Source organism: Hypanus sabinus, chromosome 30 (assembly GCF_030144855.1).
Source record: "Hypanus sabinus isolate sHypSab1 chromosome 30, sHypSab1.hap1, whole genome shotgun sequence".
Classification (NCBI taxonomy): Eukaryota; Metazoa; Chordata; class Chondrichthyes; order Myliobatiformes; family Dasyatidae; genus Hypanus; species Hypanus sabinus.
In genome coordinates this window covers 39,882,145-39,906,453 of record NC_082735.1, presented here as the reverse complement: position 1 = coordinate 39,906,453, position 24,309 = coordinate 39,882,145, and the positions used below count along the sequence as shown (strand labels likewise).

Here is a 24,309-nt window from a genome sequence, read left to right as displayed (position 1 = left end):
GGATTGAATTTAAGAGACTAGAGTTAATGTTGCAGCTATATAGGACCCTAGTCAGACCCCACTTGGTTCTGGTCACCTCACTACAGGAAGGATGTGGAAACCATAGAAAGGGTGCAGAGGAGATTTACAAGGATGTTGCCTGAATTGGGAGCGTACCTTATTTGAATAGGTTGAGTGAACTCAGCCTTCTCTCCTTGGAGCAGTGGAGGATGAGAGGTGACCTGATAGAGGTGTATAAGATGATGAGAGACATTGATCATGTGGATAGTCAGAGACTTTTTCCCAGGGCTGTAATGGCTAACATGAGAGGGCACAGTTTTAATGTACTTGGAAGTAGGTACAGAGATGTCAGGGGTAAGTTTTTTACACAGAATGGTGAATATGTGGAATGGGCTGTCGGCGACAGTGGTGGAGGCTTATACGATAGGGTTTTTTAAGAGACTCCTGGACAGGTACATGAAGCTTAGAAAAATAGAGCGCTATGGGTAACTGTAGGTAATTTCTAAAGTAATTACATGTTCAGCATAGCATTGTGGGCCGAAGGGTGTGTATTGTGCGGCAGGTTTTCTATGTTTCTATTTCTAGAGGCACCGCCTCTCCCCCTCCCCCTCTCCCTCTCCTCCTCCCTCCCTCTCCCCCTCCCTCCCCCCTCTCCCTCTCCTCCTCCCTCCCTCTCCCCCTCTCCCTCCCCCCCCCTCCCTCTCCCACCCCCCTCCCCCTCTCCTCCCCTTCCCTCCCCCTCCTCTTCCTCTCTCCCCCTCCCTCCCCCTCTCTCTCCCTCCCTCCCCCTCTCTCTCCCTCCCTCCCCCTCTCCCCCTCCCCCTCTCCCCTCCCTCCCTCCCTCTCTCCCTCCCTCTCTCCCTCCCTCCCTCTCCCTCTCTCCCTCCCTCCCTCTCCCTCTCTCCCACCCTCTCTCACTCTCTCCCTCCCCCTCCCCCTCCCCTCCTCCTCCCCCTCCCCTCCTCCTCCCCCTCCCCTCCTCCTCCCCCTCCCCCTCCCCTCCTCCTCCCCTCCCCTCCCCTCCACCTCCCCTCCCCTTCCCTCCTCCCCTCCTCTCTCCCCCTCTCCCCCTCCCTCTCCCACTCTCTCCCCCTCTCTCCCTCCCTCTCTCTCTCCCCTCCCTCTCTCTCCCTCTCCCCCTCTCCCTCCCCTTCCCTCCCCCTCTCCCTCCCCTTCCCCTCACCCCCTCCCTCCCTCTCTCTCCCTCCCTCCCCCTCCCTCCCACTCTCTCCCTCCCTCCCCTCCCTCCCTCTCTCTCCCTCCCCTCCCTCCCTCTCTCTCCTCCCTCTCTCTCCCTCTCCTCCCTCCCTCCCCCTCCCTCCCTCCTCTCCCTCCCTCCTCCCCTCCCTCCCCCTCTCTCCCTCCCTCCCCCTCCCTCTCTCTCCCTCCCTCCCCTCCCTCCCTCTCCTCCCTCCCTCTCCCACCCTCCCTCTCTCCCTCCCCTCCCTCCCTCTCTCTCCCTCCCCCTCCCTCCCTCCCCCTCCCTCCCTCACTCTCCCTCCCTCCCCCTCCCTCCCTCTCTCTCCCTCCCTCCCCCTCCCTCCCTCTCTCACCCTCCCCTCCCTCTCTCTCCCTCCCCTCCCTCCCTCTCTCTCCCTCCCTCTCTCTCCCTCCCTCCCCCTCTCTCCCTCTCTCTCCCTCCCTCCCCCTCTCTCTCCCTCCCCCTCCCTCCCTCTCTCTCCCTCCCTCCCCCTCCCTCCCTCTCTCTCCCTCCCTCCCCCTCTCTCCCTCCCTCCCCCTCTCTCCCTCCCTCCCCCTCCCTCTCTCTCCCTCCCTCCCCCTCCCTCCCTCTCTCTCCCTCCCTCCCCCTCCCCCTCCCTCCCTCCCCTCCCCCTCCCTCCCCTCCCCCTCCCTCCCTCCCTCTCTCTCCCCCTCCCTCCCTCTCTCTCCCCTCCCTCCCTCTCTCTCCCCCTCCCTCCCTCTCTCTCCCCCTCCCTCCCTCTCTCTCCCCCTCCCTCCCTCTCTCTCCCTCCCTCCCTCTCTCTCCCTCCCTCCCTCTCTCTCCCTCCCTCTCTCTCCCTCCCTCCCTCTCTCTCCCTCCCTCCCTCTCTCTCCCTCCCTCCCTCCCTCTCCCTCCCCCTCCCTCCCTCCCTCCCCCTCCCCCTCCCTCCCTCCCTCCCCCTCCCTCCCTCCCTCCCTCTCCCTCCCTCCCCCTCCCTCCCTCTCTCTCCCTCCCTCCCCCTCTCTCCCTCTCTCTCCCTCCCTCCCCCTCCCTCCCTCTCTCTCCCTCCCTCTCTCTCCCTCCCTCCCCCTCTCTCCCTCCCTCTCTCTCCCTCCCCCTCCCTCCCTCTCTCTCCCTCCCTCCCCCTCCCTCCCTCTCTCTCCCTCCCTCCCCCTCTCTCCCTCCCTCCCCCTCCCTCCCCCTCCCTCTCTCTCCCTCCCTCCCCCTCCCTCCCTCTCTCTCCCTCCCTCCCCCTCCCCCTCCCTCCCTCCCCTCCCCCTCCCTCCCTCCTCCCTCCCTCCCTCCCTCTCTCTCCCCCTCCCTCCCTCTCTCTCCCCCTCCCTCCCTCTCTCTCCCCCTCCCTCCCTCTCTCTCCCCCTCCCTCCCTCTCTCTCCCCCTCCCTCCCTCTCTCTCCCCCTCCCTCCCTCTCTCTCCCCCTCCCTCCCTCTCTCTCCCCCTCCCTCCCTCTCTCTCCCCCTCCCCTCCTCCCTCTCTCTCCCTCCCTCTCTCTCCCTCCCTCTCCCTCCCTCCCTCTCTCTCCCTCTCCCTCCCTCCCTCTCTCTCCCTCTCCCTCCCTCCCTCTCTCTCCCTCTCCCTCCCTCCCTCTCTCTCCCTCTCCCTCCCTCCCTCTCTCTCCCTCTCCCTCCCTCCCTCTCTCTCCCTCTCCCTCCTTCTCCCCACCCCCCTCTCTCTCTCTCTCTCTCTCTCTCTCTCTCGCTGGATTTGTAGATCAAAGCACCTCCCCCTTTAGACCCGTGGCTTCACGTAATCTGCATTGTGGAATGATAGGCATTCATCTGAGAAGGGAAATTGTAAGATTATCTTATTTATGAACCTAAGGCAGATCTCTGAACCAACGCTGGACTGGCCAGCTGTAGTTTTCCATGGTTTTAATGTTCATGGTACTGCATGATCCTGAAAGTTAGGGCAGGACGAACAATTGGGATGGGTTATGCTCCTTCGAAGGTGCCCGAGGCAGTCGTTTATGGTAAGTGTTGTGAGTACAGTGTTAATGCATTCTGCTGCAGGTAAACTGATGAGCCGATAGGAATTTGCGGGCTCCACAAGGCTGCTCCAGATCACATTTCACTCTGGTGTGTCAGCCAAGGAAAAAAGTTGTAGGCCTTTGATATGTTGCACCTTCATGTGTAGAAGAGCTTGTGTATTCCAGGGACCTTGCGTATGGGACTTTCATTGAAAATAACCATCATCTCTTGATGGGGGAAGACACAGCTTTCAGTTTAAGCTGAAGATTGTTATACTTCCCCTCAGCTGAAACAATGTCCAATAGTTTTTCTTCCCGAATCATTCTTCCTGTATTATTGTGTATTTCCAATTCATGCCACTTACATTTTACTGATTTTAGTTTGCTCTGACTTTACGATGGCAGCAGAGTGCTGCACCCTCCATTTATCACCTCAGCAGTCCAAACTAACCCCTCTCTTCCTACCATTATATCCCCCACCTTTAACCCCTCCACCTTTACCCCTGTCCCCTCTCCCCACCCTTCATGAGCTGAAATGATTAATCCATGTTTGTTGGGTATGACAGCATGCTGCATCTTTGAGTATCTGTTTCATTCCTTTTATTGCAATTTTCAATAAAGAACTGCCTGACCTCCTGAGTTCCTCCAGCATTTTTGTGTTGTATTGCTCTGGATTTTCAGCATCTGTGGAATGTTTTGTGTTTATGATTCCCCTAGCCTAGTGGATAAAAATTCCAAATTGCTGAAAAAGTGGCCAAGTTTTAGATTTAAAAAAAAATTCAGTATTTTATAAAGGCAGAATTCCAGGATTGTTGAAGATGTTTTGGTGGTGTGTTCTCAATTCTGTGGATTTTCTGGGACAGTTGAAAGTTGGACTTGCTGAAAAGCAGTCTTATCAACTCCTCTCCATTGTGAATAATAGACAGTTGTTATATTTTTAAGATCCCTATTTGAGTGATTTGTAAGGTTTTTAATGATGGAGCAAACAAAAGTGATGGAAGCAAAGGCTGGTGAGAAGCAGTTGTCGAGTTTGAATAACGTTGAACCTCGTCACCCTGCATCATGTTTCTGGAATCTGAAGATTCAGAATTCTGATTTCTTCCCAACTATTTTTCCAGCTTCAGGTCAACCCTCCCTCTCTTCCAAGTGCAGACTTTTTCTCAACTTAGTAGAGACAAATCATAATACATTGGAGCAGAATTAAGCTATTTGCCCATCGAGTCTGCTCCGCCATTCTATCGTGACTGATTTATTATCCCTCTCAACCCCATTCTTTTGCCTTCTCCCTGTAGACTTTGACTCCCCAACTAACAAAACACCCATTAAATATACTCAATGACTTGACCTCCACAGCCGTCCATGGCAATGTATTCCACAGATTTACCACCCTTTGGCTAAGGAAATTCCCTCTCATCTCTTTACTAACTGGATGTTCCTGTATTCAGAGGCTGTGCCCTCTGGTCCTAGACTTACCCACTGTAGGAAATATTCTCTCCACATCCACTCTTTCTCGGACTTTCAATATTCAGTAGTTTTCAATGAGATTTCTCTCCCAGTTGACCAGTCTCAACTGTAAGGTCCTGTGAGTATAGGCTCAGAGCCATCAAAAGCTCCTCATATGTTAACCCTTTTGTTCCCGGAATCATACTTTCGAACATCCTCTGGACATTCTCCAGTGCCATCACATCTTTTCATAGATAAGGGACCCAAAACTGCTCACAGTGCTGGATGTGCAGTCTGACTAATGCCTGAAAAGCCTCAGCTTCACATTCTTGCTCATATATTGCAAGGAACAAAATTGGTCCTCTGGAAGGTTGATTGATAATCCATGTGTGGAGCCAAATGAGATCAGGGTGATCTTAAATTATTTTTTTGCATCTGAATTTATTCAGGAGATGGATTAGAGTTTAGGAGTAAGGCAAAGCTGCACCAACTTCATGGACTTGTATAGATTACAGAGGAGGAGGTGTTTGCTGTCCTGAGACAAATTAGTGTGGATAAATTCCCAGGGCTGACAAGGTATTCGCTCGGATCCTATGGAGGCAAATGCAGAAATTGCTAGGGTCCAAGCAGAGATATCCTTAGCGACAGGTGAGCTACCAGACATTTGGAGGATAGCCCATGTTGTTCTGTGTTTAAGAAAGGCTCTAAACATAAACAATAAACCAGGAATTATAGGCCAGTGAGCCTTACATCAGTGGTGGGAAAGTTTTTAGAAGGTATTCTAAGGACTCAATATATAAGTATTTGGATAGACATGGATATAGTAAGAATAGTCAGCATGGCTTCATGTGTGCTTAGGTCATGTCTAACCATTCTTGTTGCGGTTTTCGAGAAAGTTACTATGAAAAAAATGAAGACAAGGCAGTCAATGTTGTCTACATGTACTTTAGCAGGGCATTTGATAGGGTTCTGCATGGGAGTTGGTCAAGAGGGTTCAGTCACTTGGCAGGCAGGATGGGGTAGTAAATTGGATTTGACATTGGCTTTGTGGGGGAAGCCAGTGAGTGGTAATAGATGGTTGTCTATCTTACTGGAGGCCTGTGACTAATAGAGTTCCACAGACACTGGATCCATTGTTGTTTTTCATCTATATCAGAGATCTGGATGATAATGTAGTTAACTGGATCAGCAAGTTTGCAAATGATACCAAGACTAGAGGTGTAGTGGACAGCAAGGAAGGCTATCATGATTTACAGCAGTATCTGGACCAGCTGGAAAAAGAGGCTGAAAAATGGCAGGTGGAATTTAGCGTAACACCTCACACTTGTCAACCAGGATCAACCAGGGTAGATCGCAGTAAATGGTAGAGCACTGAGGAGTGTGGTAGAAAAAGGGATCTGGGAATGCAGTTAATAATACATTGAAAGAGACATCACAGGTAGATAGGATTATAAAGAAACCTTTTGGCACACTGGCCTTCATAAATCAAAGTATTTACTACAGGAGATGTGATGTTGAAGTTGTATAGGACATTGGTGAGACCTAATTTGGAATATTGTGAGTAGTTTTGGTCACCTGTGTACAGGAAAGATGTAAGTAAAGTTGAAAGAGTATAGAGAAAATTTCCAAGGGTATTGCTGGGTCTGGAGTACATGAGTTATAAGGAAAGATTGAATAGGTTAGGACTTAGGACTTAAGAGAAGATTTGATAAAGGTATACAGAATTGAGTGGTATATACAGGGTAAATGCAAGCAAGCCTTTTCCACTGTAGTTGAGTGGGTCTACAGCCAGAGATCATGGGTTAAGGGGAAAGGTGAAAAGTTTAAGTGGAATTTATGAGGGGAAACTACTTCACTTGGTGTGTTGTGATAGTGTGGGATGAGTTACCAGCACAAATGTTGCATATGAGCTTGATTTCGACATTAAGTGAAGTTTGGATAGGTACTTAGTTGGTAGGGGGATAGAGGGCTATAGTTCTGGTGCAGGTTGATGGGAGTAGGCAGTTTAAAAGCTTTGGCACTGACTAAATAGGCTGAAGGACCCTTCTGTGCTATATTTTTCTATGACTCTATGTTCCAGTCCTCTCAAAATGAATGTTAATATTGCTTTTGCCTTCTATACCACTGACTCAACCCGCATGTTAACCTTTAGGGGTTTCCGCACCTTTGATCTCTAACTTTTGTCTCTGTTTAGAAAACAGCCTACACCTTTAATCATTCTACCAAGTGCATTTCCCTATAGTTCCCTACACTGTATTCCATCTGCCACTTCTTTGCCCGTTTTCCTAATCTGTCCAAGTTCTGCAGACTCCTTGCTTCTTGAACACCATCTGTCCCTCCACCTAAGTGTATCATTCACAAACTTTGCCACAAAGCCATTAATTCTGTCATCCAAATCATTGACGTAGAATGTGAAAATCAGAACCACAACACTAACACCTGCGGAACACCACTTGTCACCGGCAGCCAACTAGAATAGGGCCTCTTTAAACCCACACACCTGACAGTGAAGTTCTGTGGGAGAGGTCTGTGCTCAAGAACTCTTCCTCACTTCTACTCTGTGTCTTTGTTCATTGAATATCTCTCATGAAGTAGAGTTTTGCTATTTTCTGATACAGATTTACCATCTGAGTGAAGCCATCTGAAGAAATTTTTTGTTTCCTCATCTTGGTGCTGAGCTGTCTGCCCTTTATTCTGAGACAGCGAACCCCGTGATCTCTTGCCAGTCAGGCCCTTTGCAAATTCTGAGGGTTTCCATTACAATCCTACTGGGGGGGCATGGGCTATTAAGTCTCTGGACTTCTTCAGATTAGTTGATTGCACACTTTGATCATCTCATTATACCTCTAACTTTGAAACAGAGCAATTCACATCATTATCAAACAGTAGGCAATGTGTTCCACCAGCATTTTGTGTGTGTTGTGGCAATCTTGAAATGTTTCTTTTTGGTGTAATGTTATTTGTAATTTATTTCTCTTGTTTTTGGAGTTGACTTTTAAAGGAAAAGCAAAAATGACACTGTTTTCATAATATTTAGCCTGTCATCAGATCCTTTCAGTTTTAATAAATTGGTATAAAGCTCTGATATAATGACTGTTTTTAAATTGGTAAATTGGTTTACTATTGTCACAACTACTAAAGCTACATTTCCCACTGTAGATCATTTTTTTACAGCAGTGCATTGAGGTGGTGCAAGGTAAAGCAGTAACAGAATGTAGAATATTGTTGCAATTAGAGAAAAAGTGTTGTGGAGGAAGACAATAAGGTGCAAGGCTGCAATGAGGCAGCTTGTGAGGTCAAGAATACATTCTATCATACTAGGAGTTCGTACAGTAGTCTTATAGCAGTGGGATAGAACCTGTCCTAGAAACTGGTGGTATGATATTTCAGGCTTTTGTATCTTCTGTCCGATGGGAGAGGGAAGAAGAAAGAATGTGAGCAGAGATGTGTAGATCGCTGAGCTGATTCTGGAAATCCTAGTTCTGGCAAGGTAGTGGAGAGATTTGTGCTTTGAATTACAAACTAAGATACTTGTTAAATTTGCAGATTTCTGAGTAACGTTAACCATTTGAGAATTAAAATAACGTGTCCCAAAAATACTTCTATGTCCAGTGGAAAACAGCTTCAAAATTGAACTGGCTTTGCATGTAAATTGTACTTGGTAGCCAGGTGCTGATCCCTGTGTGAAAGATTTTGTGTTCTTTGATGAGAAATTAAAGAAAAAAATAGTATTTTTGAAACATTTTCAAAATTATAAATGTGTCTTAAATATGTTTTCATTCAAGTTTTGGTTTACTTATTTTTGAATGTTGACTATCTGTAACTAACTTAGAGTTTGCTGTATGCTACAAAATGCACTTCAACGTGCTTCATATAATTAAATGTTGTTACAAGGAAAGGTTGTCTTTCAATAAAGCTCTCAAACCAAGTTTTCCAGACACTAGGAACTATTCTGTAGCTTTTCATCAATGTCGATGAAAATCTATTATATATGAAAACACTCCCTTGATTTGCTGTTCCCCTGTCAGTTTAAAATGAAGAAAAAACAGCACTGGTCTATCTCGCTACATGTTGTGCTTTTAAAAAATACATCCACATTCATTCTAACTGTTTATGAAGCTGCCTGCCTCTGCCCTTTTAGCGCTGAGTTCCAAAGCACCACCACCTCTGAGTGAAGAAACACTCGTATATCTTTCTCGTATACCTTTCTCATCTTTCTCACAATTAACTTAAATCACTACTCCCATGTTTTTGATCCCTTTAATGGGAATGATGAATCCTTCTCATTTTCTTCTTGTGTTTTAATTGTTTGCTTCATTTGCATGTTCAGTCCCTTCAGACATATATTTTTATACACTAAGACCATAAGTCATAGGTGTTACGTTTTGTAACTTCAAAGCATTAAGCTAATTAAAATGAAAAGATGAGTCTGAAATGAGAGTTTTTACTGTAAGTGAGGCATGCAAGTTTCACGTGGTAGCATCATGACATAAGCAATTCATGGATTTTTACATATAACTATAATGAATTATAAAAACAAATAATGCTTAATCAAACAAAATATTTACAAGGTTACTCAAGTATTACTGTATTGTTAAGTACACAACACTTCTCCTTGCTTAGCTATAAACTCCGACTCATAGAATGCATCTGAACCTACACTCAGTATATAACACAACTACATAGACATGCATAGCATAGTATATTTTAAGTCGTCTCATTCAGTCCTAAAGGTTTAATTACTGCGAAGGATTTCTTACTCTTATGGGACGATGTCTTTCCTGAAAAGGGAGGTCACTCTGCTTGGCAGGTGAGTTTTGCGACTGTGAAAACAATCTGGGGGCTCCTCTGTGGTGGTTGTACAAGTTGACTTTGAGACTGCCAGGAGTGATTCTGATAGCTCTGGACATCTTTCTTCTCCTTCCTTTTTCTTCATCTAGTCTGTGTATCTTGATGTTGGGAAGGTCCATTTAGTTCACTGGAGTATTCTTCTGGAAGAGTCTGCTGAGGGCTAGATCTGTGGCATTTAAGTCTGATGATCCAGCTTTGTGTAAGAAAACCAGGTATGATTTGCGGAGGGTTATTTCAAGAGCCCAGAAACAATTCCAGGAGAGGTTGGCAGTGACATCTGATGCATGTCAACTCTGGCAGCGTTTGCAGGCCATTTCTTCCAACAAAGCAAAAGCCAACATCATGAATGGCAGCTTCACTACTGTGTGCTCAACACCTTTTATGCTTGCTTTGAAAGGGAGAAAATCAACACAGCTATGAGGATACCTACATCATCTGATGACTCTGTGATCTCTGTCTCGGAGGCTGACATCAGACTGTCTTTCAAGAGGGTGAACCCTTGCAAATCAGTGGAGCCTAATGGAGTTCCTGGTAAGGTTCTGAAGCCCTGTGCCAACAAACTGGTGGGAGTATACAAAGCCAGTCTCTCACTGCTAAAGCCAGAAGTTCCCACCTGCTTTAAAAGGGCAGCAATTACACCAGTGCCCAAGAAGATCAGTGAGAGCTGCCTCAACAACTATTGTTCAGTAGCTCTCTCATCGACGGTGATGAAAAGCTTTTGAGAGATTGGTCATGCCTTGAATCAACACCTGTTTCAGGAAGTACCTGGGCGCGTTGCATTTTACCTATCGTCATAATAGGTCTATAGGAGGCATGATCTCAGTAGCTCTCTACGCTGTTTTGGATCACCTGGACAGTGCAAATACCTATATCAAAATGCTGTTTATTGACCATAGCTCAGCATTTAACACCCATCATTCCTACAATCCTGATCAAAATGCTACAGAACCTAGGTCTCTGTACTTCCTTCTGCATCTGGACCCACGACTTCCTAACTGGAAGACCACAATCAGCCCAGTTTTCTAACTGGTCCAGATCCTGCTGCAAGCCATGATGGTCTTCTTCGCTCTCCACTACACCCCCAATCTTGGTGTTGTCTGCAAATTTATTGCTCCAGTTTACCACATTATTATCCAGATTGTTGGTATAGGTTACAAACAAATCCTTATCCTTAATAATAGACTCCAGCATGTTTCCAGCCACTGATGTCAGGCTAACTGACCTATAATTTCCTTTCTTCTGCTACCCTCCTTTCTTCAAAAGTGAAGTAACAGTTGTCCAGTCCTCCAGAACCATTTCTTATCACTTCAGTTAAGTTTCCCCTTAGCCATCTCTGATTCTAAGGAAACTGTGTCCCAACCTATCCAATCATTCTTCATAACCAAAACTTTCCACTCCTGGTACCATTCTAATGATTCTGCACCCTTCCCTTCAGTCTAATCACATCTCTCTTGTAATACAAGGACTAAATCTATAGACAGAACTCAAGTTGTGCTTCTTTAATGTGGTATACAGATCTCGCATGGTTGATAAGGAAAGAATCCCTTTACTTTTATAACTGTTTTCTATCAATTAAGGACGTTTAGTCTGAGGTCCCTTGCATTCTCCACACTTCTCAACATGATTGCAGTTATTACGTATTTCCTCACCTTGTCCTTCTCCAAATGCTTTGCCTTATACTTTGGATTAATTTTTATTTGCCACTTTTCTCTTCAGTCCGTCAATATTCTTCTTGCTGTCCTGTAGTCTTCCCACTGTGAACCACATCAGTTTTTGTGTCCTTTATTCTGTGCCTCATGTATTTAGGTCTAAATCAAGGGTTCCCAGCCTTTTTCATGCCATGGACCAATAATATTAAGCAAGGAATCCTTGGACCCCTAGTCTAAATCATTGATATATCCATCAACCAGAGAGGAATATTCTACTGAGCCCGGTAAACTCAATTGGAAATGACCATGCATTATTTCGAAAAGTTTCCTTCCAGCCAATGAGCTGACTTTGGAACCAGTTTTCCATGAATCCACTGATCCCACAGAGCTAATTTTTTTTTTTTGATAGATTATACCATTTTGGGATGTGGTTAAAAGTCTTGCTAAAATCCATGCACTATAAACTACATTGACCCTTTTTGTTCTAATTATGACAAAGGGTCTTCAGCCTGAATTGGTGGTGGTATCCATTAGTCTCACGAGACCATGGATCTGTGTCTGGAATGGTCTCCAGGGCGCAGGCCTGGCAAGGTTGTATGGAAGACCAGCAGTTGCCCAATTGCCTGAATTATCAACTCTTATAATGGCAGAGAGTGGTGAATCTGGAAATCTTTGCCACAGGCAGTTGTGGACACCAAGGCTTTATGTATATTTAAGGCAGAGATTGATAGATTCTTGATTGGTCAGGGCATGAGGGTATATGGGGAGAAGGCAGGAGATTGGGGTTGAGAGGAAACTTAGATCAGGCATGTTGAAATGGCAGAGCAGACTCAATGGGCCAAATGGCCTAATTCTGCTCTTATATCTTGTGGTTTTATCCCATCCACTGTTTCTCCCAGTTCCTCCTTTAACAACCACATCTATGCTTCTCCAGACTTGAAACAAATAATTAGGATTGGATGAGGAGATGATACGAAAAGAGCTATAGAAAATCTTTACTCTGCTGTTGAAAGCAGGGGCAATGTGAATAATATGGGAGAAATTTTGCAGAGCAGTTGAGGGAGGAAACATCATGGTTGGAGATGGAGGAACTTCAGTAGGGAGCTTGTTCAAAGTTTCTCTGATGAAGGATGATCTTGAGTAGTAATGCTGGGCTGATGGAATCAGTTAAAGAATAGGTAAGTATTATTTAAACCTTGAATGCGGCACATAGGATGAGCAATAAACCTGGAAGATAAAAGTAGTCACTGAACTCCAGGAATCTGGAAGGAAGTGCATGCCATTTGAAGAGAGAGAAGAGAAGGCACTTTACAATTAGCCTTCTGTAAAAAGTACGTTTTGAAAACTTTTGGGGAAATGGTTGTTCATGGTGGGGATGAGTGCTAGGTATCTGGTAGAATGTTTAAGTTTATGCTATGTACACAGATTTTCAGAAGTTATCATGAAGTTATCATGTGTTTATAAAACATATCTTATTAATTGCTGTTAATGTAGTTCATGTTTTTAATAAGTTTTAGTTATTAACAGTTTATAGAAAAAACCACAGAACTAAATGGATGGTTAAATCAGATGATATAACTTTGCCTAGACAATAGTAGAATTATTTTACTTGTCTCAGAATATTCTAGGAGTATGCTGGGGGAGGGATAGGTGAAGAGCTAAAGAAGGAAGAATATTTTAGAAGAGGATAGTTGACCATGAGAGATAGAGAAGGAGGAGAGACACCAGAAGAAATTGATAGGCAGGTGAGAAGGGATGAGATGAGAAGCAGAATAGGTAATGGAATAAACAAGCAGGCGGAGGAGGGGGAATTACTGGAAGTTAGAAAAATCAGTGTTTTTGCCATCAGATTGGAGGCTACCCAAACGGAATATAAGAGTATTGCTTCTCCAGTCCGAGTGCAGCCTTATCATAGCGGTAGAGGAGGCCATGGACTGTCAATTTGGAAACAGAAGTCGAATTGAAGTGGGTGGCCAATGGGAAATCTCACCTCTTGTGTGTTAGATGGAGCAAAGGTCCTTCCCTTTCTCCTATGGCCCACTCTCTTCTCTTATCAGATTCCTTTTTCAACCGTTGACCTTTTCCAAGTGTCCCCACCCAGCTTCTTATTTCATTACCCTGCCCTACCCACCTGCCTTCCCCCTCACCCAATCTTACCTATCACAGCCAGCTTGTACTTCCTCTTCTTCCCCCCTAAGGTGGGGACCTTATTCTGGCTTCTTCCCCCTTACTTTCTGGTACTGATGAAGGGTCTCACCCTGACGTCATCCAATCCTCTCCACAGACTTGCCGAGTGCCTCCAGCATTTTGTGTGTGTGAATCCGCATGCTTCCAGAAAGCAGCATTCCTTCCACTAGCGAGTCACACTGGGAGACGTGGGTATAAACTGGAGAGGCAGGTCATTTGCTAATCAGGAGTTGGGAGCAGATTATACCACTAAGCCAACATGACACAATGAAGTACTCTGGGATCACTTAGAAGTTTAAGGGTTTCAGAATTTAAAGCAAATAATCATTTTTAATACAGTATTATAGCATCAATGCTGATCCGGCCGGCAACATGGAAACTGGGTAGCTTTCTTTTTCACATTATTGTAGAACCTTTAATTACAGCATCTACAGGTGAAAGAAAACTACAGGTGACTGAGTTCAGCTTGCACTGGGAGTTCCTGCATCTATGCAATGGGAGCTGCTACTCTTCTGAATTTCACATTGCTTGTTATTGTCACATATACCAAGATAGAGTGAAAAGCTTGTCTTGCATACTGTTCATAAAATCAAATCATTACACAGTGCATTGAACTAGGACAAGGTAAAACAATAACAATGCAGAATAAAGTGTAAAAGCTACCCAAAAAAGTGCATTGCATATAAATGGCAACATGCAAAATCTTAATGAGGTAGATTGTGAGGCTGAGACTCCATCTTATCACACAGATCCTTTCAAGAGTTTGATATCAGTGGGGTAGAAGCTGTTTTTGAGCCTGGTGGTACACTCTTTTAGTTTTTTGTATCTCGTCTAATTTGAGGGGAAAAGACGGAATGTCCAGGGTGGGTGAGATCTTTCTTTATGTTGGCTGCTTTACTGAGACAGTGAGATGTGTGAACAAAATCCAAAGAGAGAGGCTGCTTCCTGTGATGTGCTGAGCTGTGACCACAAATTTCAGCAGTTCCCTGTGTTGATATAACTGAGTGATGAAATGCTGCTTCCAAATTTTCACTCACTTATCAATCATTGCTTAGAACGTCAAAGAATCAGCCACTAAATCTCCTGTTCATTTGCCATAGTTCAGTTCTGCTGCAAGAACTGAGGATCTGTTTAGGTTGGTAGATTTCTCCACAACATTGGTGGAATGTTCTTGATTATGAGACAGGTCAATGTATCTGACCGACTCCAGAATGTGAGCAATATGTTAATACTGTACACTCAAGGCTGATTTATACTTGTGTGTCGCATCTACACCGTAGGTATTGCGTACCCTACACAGTAGGGTGACATGCACCTCTCCAGAAAAGTTACTCACGTGTCATGGTGACGCAGACCGCAACAACTGTGATTGGTCTGCTTGGCAGCATCTCCTACACATTTCCAGTTGCTTCTTCTCTGCCATGTCTGTAGGCTGTGCGTACACCGACATGAAATAAATGAACCAAATTTTCAAATCCTACCTGCCCACATGCAAAAATGTTTGAAATGCATTTCCTCGTTCATGTCTCTCACTAAGAAACTCAACACAGTGGCATAGAAACCCCACCGCCAACTAGCGTTTTGGTGCACACCAATACATGCTCGCTATGGCATAGAGCGATGCAGAAGTGAAAATCAGGGTTACGGCATAGGCTGCAGCGTAGCCCATACGCACAAGTATAAATCAGCCTTCAGAACAGTACTGACTGGTACCTGAAGAGTCAGAAGTGAGGGGAATTCAAATTGAACACCTTTCATCCCTTCTTTTTACTGATTGATTTATATATATATATGAAGCATAAAGCAGAACTCCTCCATGGACAGCCTGTGAAAGTTAGCAACCTCATCCTGTAAAAATCCAGAGCTATAGAAACACCAACAGAAGCTCCAAAGACTTCATTCTTGGGAAGGAGGGATCTTCACCCAGAAGACATATGAAGTCATGTGAAATTGGAAGCCACAGCACTGATCAACGTTCTGTTGGCTCAGGACAGAGGACTCCGGCAAGCCACTCTCAGTAGCCTATGCTCCAGTAGGGGAGTTGGGCTTAAGAAGAAGTATGAAGAGCAATTAACTTTTTTGCTTCTGCACATTCTCTGTAGGTCCTATGCTCATGGCATTTAATACGTTTTTCAAAATTTATAGAACTAGAAGTATTTTCGGCAGTCCTAATGAAGTGACTCTGCACTAACTGTTGATTCATTTTCATAGATGTTGACTGACATGCTGAGTTCCTCCAGCATTTTGTACGTGTTACTCTGGAAGTACTTCATTTATGTATTTTTTTTAAACATATGAATTTTCTTTGTGATCTAAGCAGGGGTTCCCAACCTGGGGTCTATGAACCCCTTGTTTAATGGTATTGACCCATGGTATAAAAAGTTTGGGAATCCCTGATCCAAAGAGATTTAGAAATTTCTCTATTGTGGGAGAAGTAAATAAACAAAATTTAAAGTAATTTACTAAAAATGTGTGAGTTGATGTAGGTCAGGATTAAATAAAAGCATTAGCTTGCATTAGATAGCCTGTTTCTGTACTGTGGTGTTTGTTTGGTAAGGTTTTGCTTGGTGTGTGATTAAGATGCATGTATTTTTCTTTAATCTGCATGTACTTTCATCTTGGTCTGTCTTCTCCTTCCTGTCCCTCCCCATTTCCACTCACACACTCGCTCTCCTTCCCTTCAGCTCCACAATTGACCTCCATTCCTGTTGAGAAAAAAGAGCACATTTTTTAAACCAGTATATCCAGACAATTAAATCCTTGGCATGCTGACAGTTTAGAGTTTCAAAGCCAAAAATATTCATACCACAGCTCTTTAACATGCAGAAGTCTAATCTCTGTACTGAAACATGTAATTTTACTTCTGCAGTCTAGAGTATGGTAATTGTACACTTCCTGCACTAGGACCCTCGTTTAAAAAACAGAATTCTTCCAGCAGTCATATGCATTTCTTAGCTGGACTTAGATATCCTCAGCTGTGAGCATGAATCTAAACATTAAAGGGTAACCAAGAAAGAATGAGGACAATACTGGAAACATGAGAAAGTTTGCAGATGCTGGAAATCCAAAGTGACACACACAAAATGCCGGAGAACTCAGCAGGCCAGGCAGCATCTGTGGAAGAGAGTGAACAGTGAACTTCTCAGGCCGAAACCCTTCATCAGGAGTGGAAGTGTTTTGTGCAGTTCAGAAAGGATGTGATCTCATTGAAGGCACTGCAGATGAGGTTCAACAGCATGTTGTCTGGGATGGAGCTTTCCGGCTGTAAGCGGAAATTGGAGTTGCAGGGTCTGTTCATTTACTGAGATACAGCGTGAAACAGGCCCTTCCGGCCCTTTGAACCACACCAACCAGCGGCCCCAAATTTAACCCCAGCTTATTCACAGGATTTATTTACAATAACCAATTAATCTACTAATGGGTATATCTTTGGAAGAAACTGGAGCACACTGAGAAAACCCACACATTCCATAGGAAGGCAGGTGTGGCAGGCCGAATCGCTTGTTTACCCTGGGATTGTATAAACATCTACTTTAAGGGCCAGTACAAGTGTGATCGGAATGGCCTGTTTACTCCTGGGATAATATAAACAACTACTTGATGCCTGGTACGTGTAGTGGGCCGAATGGCCTGTTTACCCTGGGATAGTATAAATAAGTACTTCATGGATGGTACAAATACAATGGGCCCAGTACCAGTTTACCTGCTGCAAGTCTGACTCTCCAGAATTACACATTTTTAAGAATGGATAGGAGCACAATATTTTTGTCATTAATAGAGGTAAATCCACCTGCTTAATATACAATGATTTGATTGCACTGTTCAAAAAAAATTAAAGCTTAAAGTGGTAATGCCAAGGCATGTGAAATTGTTTTACCTTCCAGAGCAGCAGTCACTTTGAATTGCTAACCTGTGTAGAGAACCCAGTCTCACAGAGCTCATGTTTCAGAGGTAACTGTACAATTCACACTAGATAATTAAATACAGGTGGCCCCCGCTTTTTGAATGTTATCTTTATGACAACTTGCTGTTACAAAAGACTTACATTAGTACCTGTTTTCGTTAACCAAAGAGGATTTTCGCTTTTACGAAAAAAAAACGCCTGCTTTATACATGTGTTTACCCCGAGAAAGACTACAATGGCCGTGAAGCCTTGTGCGGGCAGATGTTTGCGCATGCGTGTACATGCTGATTTTTTTCCACCAAAGCGATTTTGTCTCGCTGCCTTTCTGAGTTTGATAAGTGAAACTTCACTGTACCTACAGTATTTCTACTTTATATAAGGTGTAAAATTATCATATCATTCCTGCTTTTACTATATGTTAGTATTATTTTAGGTTTCATGTGTTATTTGCCTTGATTAGGTTATTGATTAGGTTATTGTTTTGGGTCTGGGAATGCTCAAAAATTTTTCCCATATAAATTAATAGTAATTGCTTCTTCACTTTATGACATTTAGGATTACAAACCGTTTCATAGGAATGCTCTACCTTCGGATTGCGGGGGAAACCTGTACAGTGGATTCTGGTTAATTAGGACACATCGGGACCAGTACATTTTGGCCCAATTAAGTGGCTGCTTCAATTAGCCGAAGTTACAGGGAAATAGTTAAAAAAGGCATTAAGAAGCCAAACTAGCTTTTAACTAAATAACAAATTATGTATTTAAATGAAATACAGAATGTAATAGAACACTACCAATATTATTTCAGTACTAGAAATTGTGTTTTAGTTCCTAATAATTATTGACAGAAGTATTTATCCAGCGTACCTGTGCACTGGTACGATATTTTGATTGACGGTAAATGAACAACATCAGCATAGACCCCAAGTGAAGATAATGAACACATTCATTCACACAGTGCTTTAGATGATGGCATTACCCAAATCTTCATTTTCATTGTAACATTCAAGATGATTATCCTTACCTTCAAATTCTTTATAGTTCCTAACTTGAAGCAGTGGAGTAACTTCATTTTCTCTCCTGTCATCTCCAAGCCTGAATGCTTGAAACTGCAGTGAGCAAAACAGTTCTAAATCGTTTTACTGCTTATTTCTCACCAACTATCTCTGAGGAAAAAAATCACTGATCTTTGAACACAAGCTCACACACACAACTTGATGCTATTTAAAAACTGTTCACTATAAGCCCGGTGTAGCGTCTAACAGCCACAAATTGCCGTGACTAACGTTAGTTAGAAGCTGTTCAGAAGCAGTCTCCTGTTGCAATTAAATGGCCTAGTGTCCCAAATAAACAAAGGCAATCCAGGCGATTTTCTCAATTTGTTTTTGTTATGAGTTGCCTCAAATTACCGATGGCCCCATTAACTAGAACGCACTATACTTCCAAGGAGCAGGTTTTCTAAATGGCACTGGTTTTTTTGGTAAGTATTTCAGAGGAACTGTTCTAATCTGAAGCTGTATTTTTAATATGAATTTTTGTATATGAATATATGTGTATAAATTGTCACGTACTGCAATCACATGTACAGTGGAAATCATTGTTTCGTATGCCATCCATTCAAATCATTTCATTACATGCCACATTGAGATGGTACAATAATATAATGCAGAGTAATGCAGTGCAGACAGAAAGTAAAGTGTAAGATCATAAACGAGATAAGTTGTAAGGTCAAGTGTTCGTCTCTTGTACTCATGGGATTGTTCAATACTCTCAGAACAGCTGCCTTTGAGCCTGGTGATATGTCTTTCAGATTTTCGTATCTTCTGCGTGGTTGGAGGTAGAGAAGGCAGAGTATCTGGAGTGGACACACACAAAATGCTGGAGGAACTCAGTTGGCCAGGCAGCAACTAGGGAAAAGAGCATAGTCGATGTTTCAGGCCAAAACCCAAGAGTTTCAGCCTGAAATGTCGACTGTACTCTTTTCCATAGATGTTACCTAGCCTGCTGAGTTCCTCCAGCATTTTGTGTGTGTTGCTTGGATTTTCAGCAGCTGCAGATTTTCTCTTGTTTATATCTGGAGTGGATGAGGTCTTTGATTATGTTGGCTTCTTTACCAAGGCAGTGAGAAGTGTAGACAGATTCCACTGAGGGGAGGCTGGTTTCTGTGATGCTGAGTTGGGTCTTCGCTCTGCAGTTTCTTGTGGTCTCAGGTAGAGCAATTGTTATTACCAAGTCATGATGCCTCTGAATACAGTGTTTTCTATAGATTAAATAAAAATTGGTGAATATCAAAGGGGATGTGCCAAATTATCTTAGCCTTCTGGTGAAGCAGAGAGACTGATGTGCTCTTTTGGTTGTGGATCTGGAAAGGCTATTTGGTGATCAAACCTAGGACATGAAGTTCTCAACTCTTCTGGCCTGGCAGTTTTGAAGTAAACAGGAGTGTTTGCACTGCCCACCCCTTCCTGAAGTCAATGATCTACTCCTGTGTGTGTTTTTTTTTGGGGGGGGGGGTGATTCTTCTGGTCAGTGTTTGTGAATGTGACTCCATCGTCCTACAATTAAGAACCACTGTTCTAACCATTGAAAAGATGGTTATTCTAATTTAAAACATATTCGCTTCCCCTTTTTGAGCACTATCTGCCATAGATTTCCTAATCAGTTAATGACATTTCTTGGGTGTTAATGACAGCATTCAGAATTAATCTGGTCTTGGAGCTGTTTAACACCTGCGCTGTATGTGAAGTCAGAATTCTGAATACTGACAGCAGATCGGCAGTTACTTTCTTACATAAAGGAAATTTGAACAGAGAATTTCCAACAATCCAATCATAATTTACTGTTCCTGACTAGTTTAATACCTGGAGCAAAGGGTAAGAAAATACAAGTTTATCATTATCTCATGGTCTGAGAGCTAGGGAAATGAAGATATCATGAAAGGGCAGTATGAAATATAAAATGCCCCTGAAAACACTTAGTTATACATTCAGAGTAATCGATCCTGTCTTGCTGTCTATCGTCTGCTTAAGTGATCAGGAGATTGTGTTCTTGCCTTGTCTGAATCAATGCATTTCAGAAGCTTTGCTGTAATGTTCAGTACTGCAACAGATTTTTGCCTGTGGTTTTGTGCTTGGCAGGTTGAAAAATGGTGTTTCCAAGCAAGAAATAGATAAATACGATTCATTTTTGTGGCTTCTCATGTAATGGAAAAATAAACTCAATAATGTAAGTGTGGTGGTGTGTACAAGAAACAATTTTCAATCCACAGTTTGGCTCTTTGGTCATAATGGTGAAGTTGTCCTTCCTTTATTGATGCTGAAATCTCCAGACACCATTTTAAAATACTCAGCAACTATTTTAATTGTTTGATTGATGAATTAACATTGCAAAAGGGTATTTTCCTTGGAAAATTATTCATTTTTTTAAAAGATCTTCATACATGTATCCCAGAGGGGTCTGTTACCCTTGTTCTTTAGAAACCAATTTCTTAGTAGAGGAATCAGTCACAAACACAAGAAAGTCTGCAGATGCTGGAAATGCAAAGCAACACACACAAAACACTGGAGGAACTCAGCAGGTCAGGCAGCATCTATGGAAAAGAGTAAACAGTTGGTGTTTCAGGTCGACCCTTTGTCAGGACTGGGAAGGGGGAAGATGCCAGAATAAAATGGTTGGTGGGGGGTGGAGAGAGGCTAGCTGGAAGATGACAGGTGGGAAAGGTCAAGGACTGGAGAAGAAAGGAGAATGGACCGTAGGAGGAAGAGAAAGAGGAAGAGATCCAGGTGAGAAGAGGTAAAAGATTAGGGTGGGGAATAGAGGAAGAGGGGTGAAATTTGCTTAGTGGAAGGAAAAGAGGATTCGTTGACAGAAATAGGTACCGTGTTAACCAGGTCTTTGGTAGTTGGAACACATCCTCCAAAACCACCTCCTGTGCTGGCTGACACTGATTGACAATGACTTGCCAGAGACTATTTACTCCATTGAGAAGTAACCTTTGGCAATTTAATTCTCTTCCCCACCACCTGAATTTAACTGTATGATTTTTCTCCTCCAATGCATATTTACAGCTGAGGAAGAGGAGCAGCATCCACCAGTGGGCTCAGGGAATGACGTCTCTGGTTCAAATACGCCCACAGCACGGAGGAAGGGAAAATTTCCAGGATTTGGAAAAATCTTCAAACCTTGGAAATGGAGGAAAAAGAAAAGTAGTGAAAGGTTCAAGGAAACTTCTGCGGGTAAGAAATTTGGGAGCCTTGTGGAAAATGCTTTCATAATTTGAAATAACAGTATAAAAATGTGAAAGATATTACAGTATTTCAAGTCATTCAGCCTTTCCACAGAGTTGAAAGGATTGAAACTGAAATCTTCACAGCAGTGCCCTCTATTGGACTTTGCATGAAAGAACACCCCACAACATTTGAGTTTGTTTGCCCCATTCTTTGTTTGGCAACCCTCCAGCATTCCTTGTCTAACTTGAGCCTGGCTACAAGGGCAAGCTGCAAAATATTGGAGATGCCAATGGTATTGTATCCCAGCCACTGTGCACTTTTAATAAAAAGAAATAAAATATAGTTAGAGTGGATAATGAGTGCGAAGGTGACCACTTCAGGTAACACAATTAGTTAATGCACTGAGGAGGCCATTTCTGTTCTTTAGTTTCATTAGACTTTTCGACTAACACCACCCCCTCTCAGTACATGTGGTCATCTTTAAGTTTCCTTTAATTATTTTATTTTGTTCGTTATTGAGAGTAACAATTGTCTGCTTTCTCTGCCGTATAGTGCTATGCAATCCAATGGAAAGCAACACTGCAAAGAAAAACTCTGCCTCTTATTAGTTCTGGTCATGCTGCTAGGTGTATTAAATCTGCTATCCTAATATGCCTGCTGCTTGAAACAGTTTTCATTTTGTACTCTATTAAAACTAAAGTATTTGTAATTCTCAACTACATTGGATTACCTCTTAACTCCAGGTAGAACAATCCCAACTTGCTACTTTATTCCTGTAATTGGACATCTTCATCTTTGACACCATTCCTGTGAATCTTATCAAAAGAATAATGCTCGGAACTAAATACAAGCTGTCATTGGGTGAAGAGCACTTGACTTCTAGGCTTCCCCAACATATGAATGGGCTCCTGTAATGTTAATGAATTCAAAAGTCCAACTTACAGTACTGTGCAAAGGTCTTAGGCACCTTAGATTTTTTAAAATATAAATCAGGTTTGATATTATTGCCGTATGTCGTGAAATTTGTTGTTATGCGACAGTATAATAAAAACTTAGTTAATATATGTATGTGTGTGTGTATATATTGGGACGGTATCATGGATTCTGGGACATCTTCAGGGAGTGATGCCTCAAAAAGGCAGCATCCGTCATTTTGTTTTGATGTTCAATTTTTGGCTTCTGCATTAGTGTGTCAGTAGAAAAGAGCAAATTTTAGATTTACAAACATTTATAACCATATAACAATCACAGCACGGAAACAGGCCATCTCGGCCCTCCTAATCCGTGCCAAACTCTTAATCTCACCTAGTCCCACCTACCCACACTCAGTCCATAACCCTCCACTCCTTTCCTGTCCATATACCTATCCAATTTTACCTTAAATGACACAACTGAACTGGCCTCTACTACTTCTACAGGAAGTTCATTCCACACAGCTATCACTCTGACTAAAGAAATACCCCCCTCGTGTTTCCCTTAAACTTCTGCCCCCAACTCTCAAATCATGTCCTCTCGTTTGAATCTCCCCTACTCTCGATGGAAACAGCCTATTCACGTCAACTCTATCTATCCCTCTCAAAATTTTAAATACCTTGATCAAATCCCCCCTCAACCTTCTACGCTCCAATGAATAGAGACCTAACTTGTTCAACCTTTCTCTGTAACTTAAGTGCTGAAACCCAGGTAACATCATAGTAAATCGTCTCTGCACTCTCTCTAATTTATTGATATCTTTCCTATAATTCGCTGACCAGAACTGCACACAATATTCCAAATTTGGCCTTACCAATGCCTTGTACATTTTTAACATTACATCCCAACTTCCGTACTCAATTCTTTGATTTATAAAGGCCAGTGTTCCAAAAGCCTTCTTCACCACCCTATCTTACATGAGACTCCACCTTCAGGGAACTATGCACTGTTATTCCTAGATCTCTCTGTTCCTCTGCATTCCTCAATGCCCTACTATTTACCCTGTATGTTCTATTTGGATTATTCCTGCCAAAATGTAGAACCTCACACTTCCAAAAAATTCCAAAAAATTATATGTTACAGAGAATTTTCTATATTTCATTAAAGAAAGTAACATATTAAGTAATAGACTGCTTTTCAAATAAAAACTTGATTATATAGCCCAGTGAATGATTAAACAAAGATAACAAACAGGTGCTAATGATCAATGACATAATGAGTTGAATAAACTAAACTGATTAATTGAAACCAAAACAGGTGTAGAATGAATCAAATTGGGTGAAGGACAGCCAAACTAAAAAGTGAAGGTGAGACTGTTCAAACAATCAAGTTTTACAGCAAGGCAAGAATTAGCATAGCAACATAACGCAAGGTGGTCATCCTTCATCAGCATGTCTTTCTCAAGCAGAAATTTCATGAAAGACAGGAGATTCAAGATGTGCTGTCCAAGCTCTTCTGAAGAAGCACAAGGAAACAGGAGGACTGGAAATGCAGTGGTCAGCCATGGAAACTGAGTGCAGCAGACGAGGGATACATCAAACTGTCTTCCTTTTGACATCAAAGAAGTCCAGCACTGCTATCAGCTTTGAACTCTCAAACCACTGAAACCCAAGTCTCCCCCTCAGCAGTCCAGAGAAGTTTTGTCAGAAGTGGTCTTCATGGAAGAGTTGCTACCAAAAAGTAATTCCTCTGAAGTGGAAACAAAGCCAAGAGACTCACCGACACACTAAAACACAAGGACTGGGGTGCTGAACAATGGCAACAAGTACTCTGGACTAACAAGCCAAAAATTGAAATTTTTGGCTCAAGCAGGATGCAGTTTGTCTGTAGAAGAGCCGGAGAGTGCTACTTGGATGAGTGTCTGCAGTCAACAGTGAAGCACAGCATCACAACCTACTGCCAATTTTCTTATAAAACTGCACAGTAGT

General features: G+C 43.1%; 1 protein-coding gene across 10 annotated transcripts in view; it reads left to right on the top strand.

Annotated features, from left to right (window-relative positions):
* The window catches only part of LOC132383599 (phosphatase and actin regulator 4-like), a 300,611-nt gene that overhangs the window by 230,276 nt on the left and 46,026 nt on the right, over nt 1-24,309 (top strand). For 7 of the 10 annotated variants that reach the window (XM_059954780.1, XM_059954782.1, XM_059954785.1 and 4 more), the window contains one exon: nt 21,248-21,415. In XM_059954780.1, the coding sequence (XP_059810763.1) occupies nt 21,248-21,415 (168 nt within the window). Of the gene's footprint in view, nt 1-2,982; nt 3,151-21,247; nt 21,416-24,309 lie in introns of those variants that run through there. The other 3 variants (XM_059954786.1, XM_059954777.1, XM_059954776.1) reach the window with 2 other exon arrangements.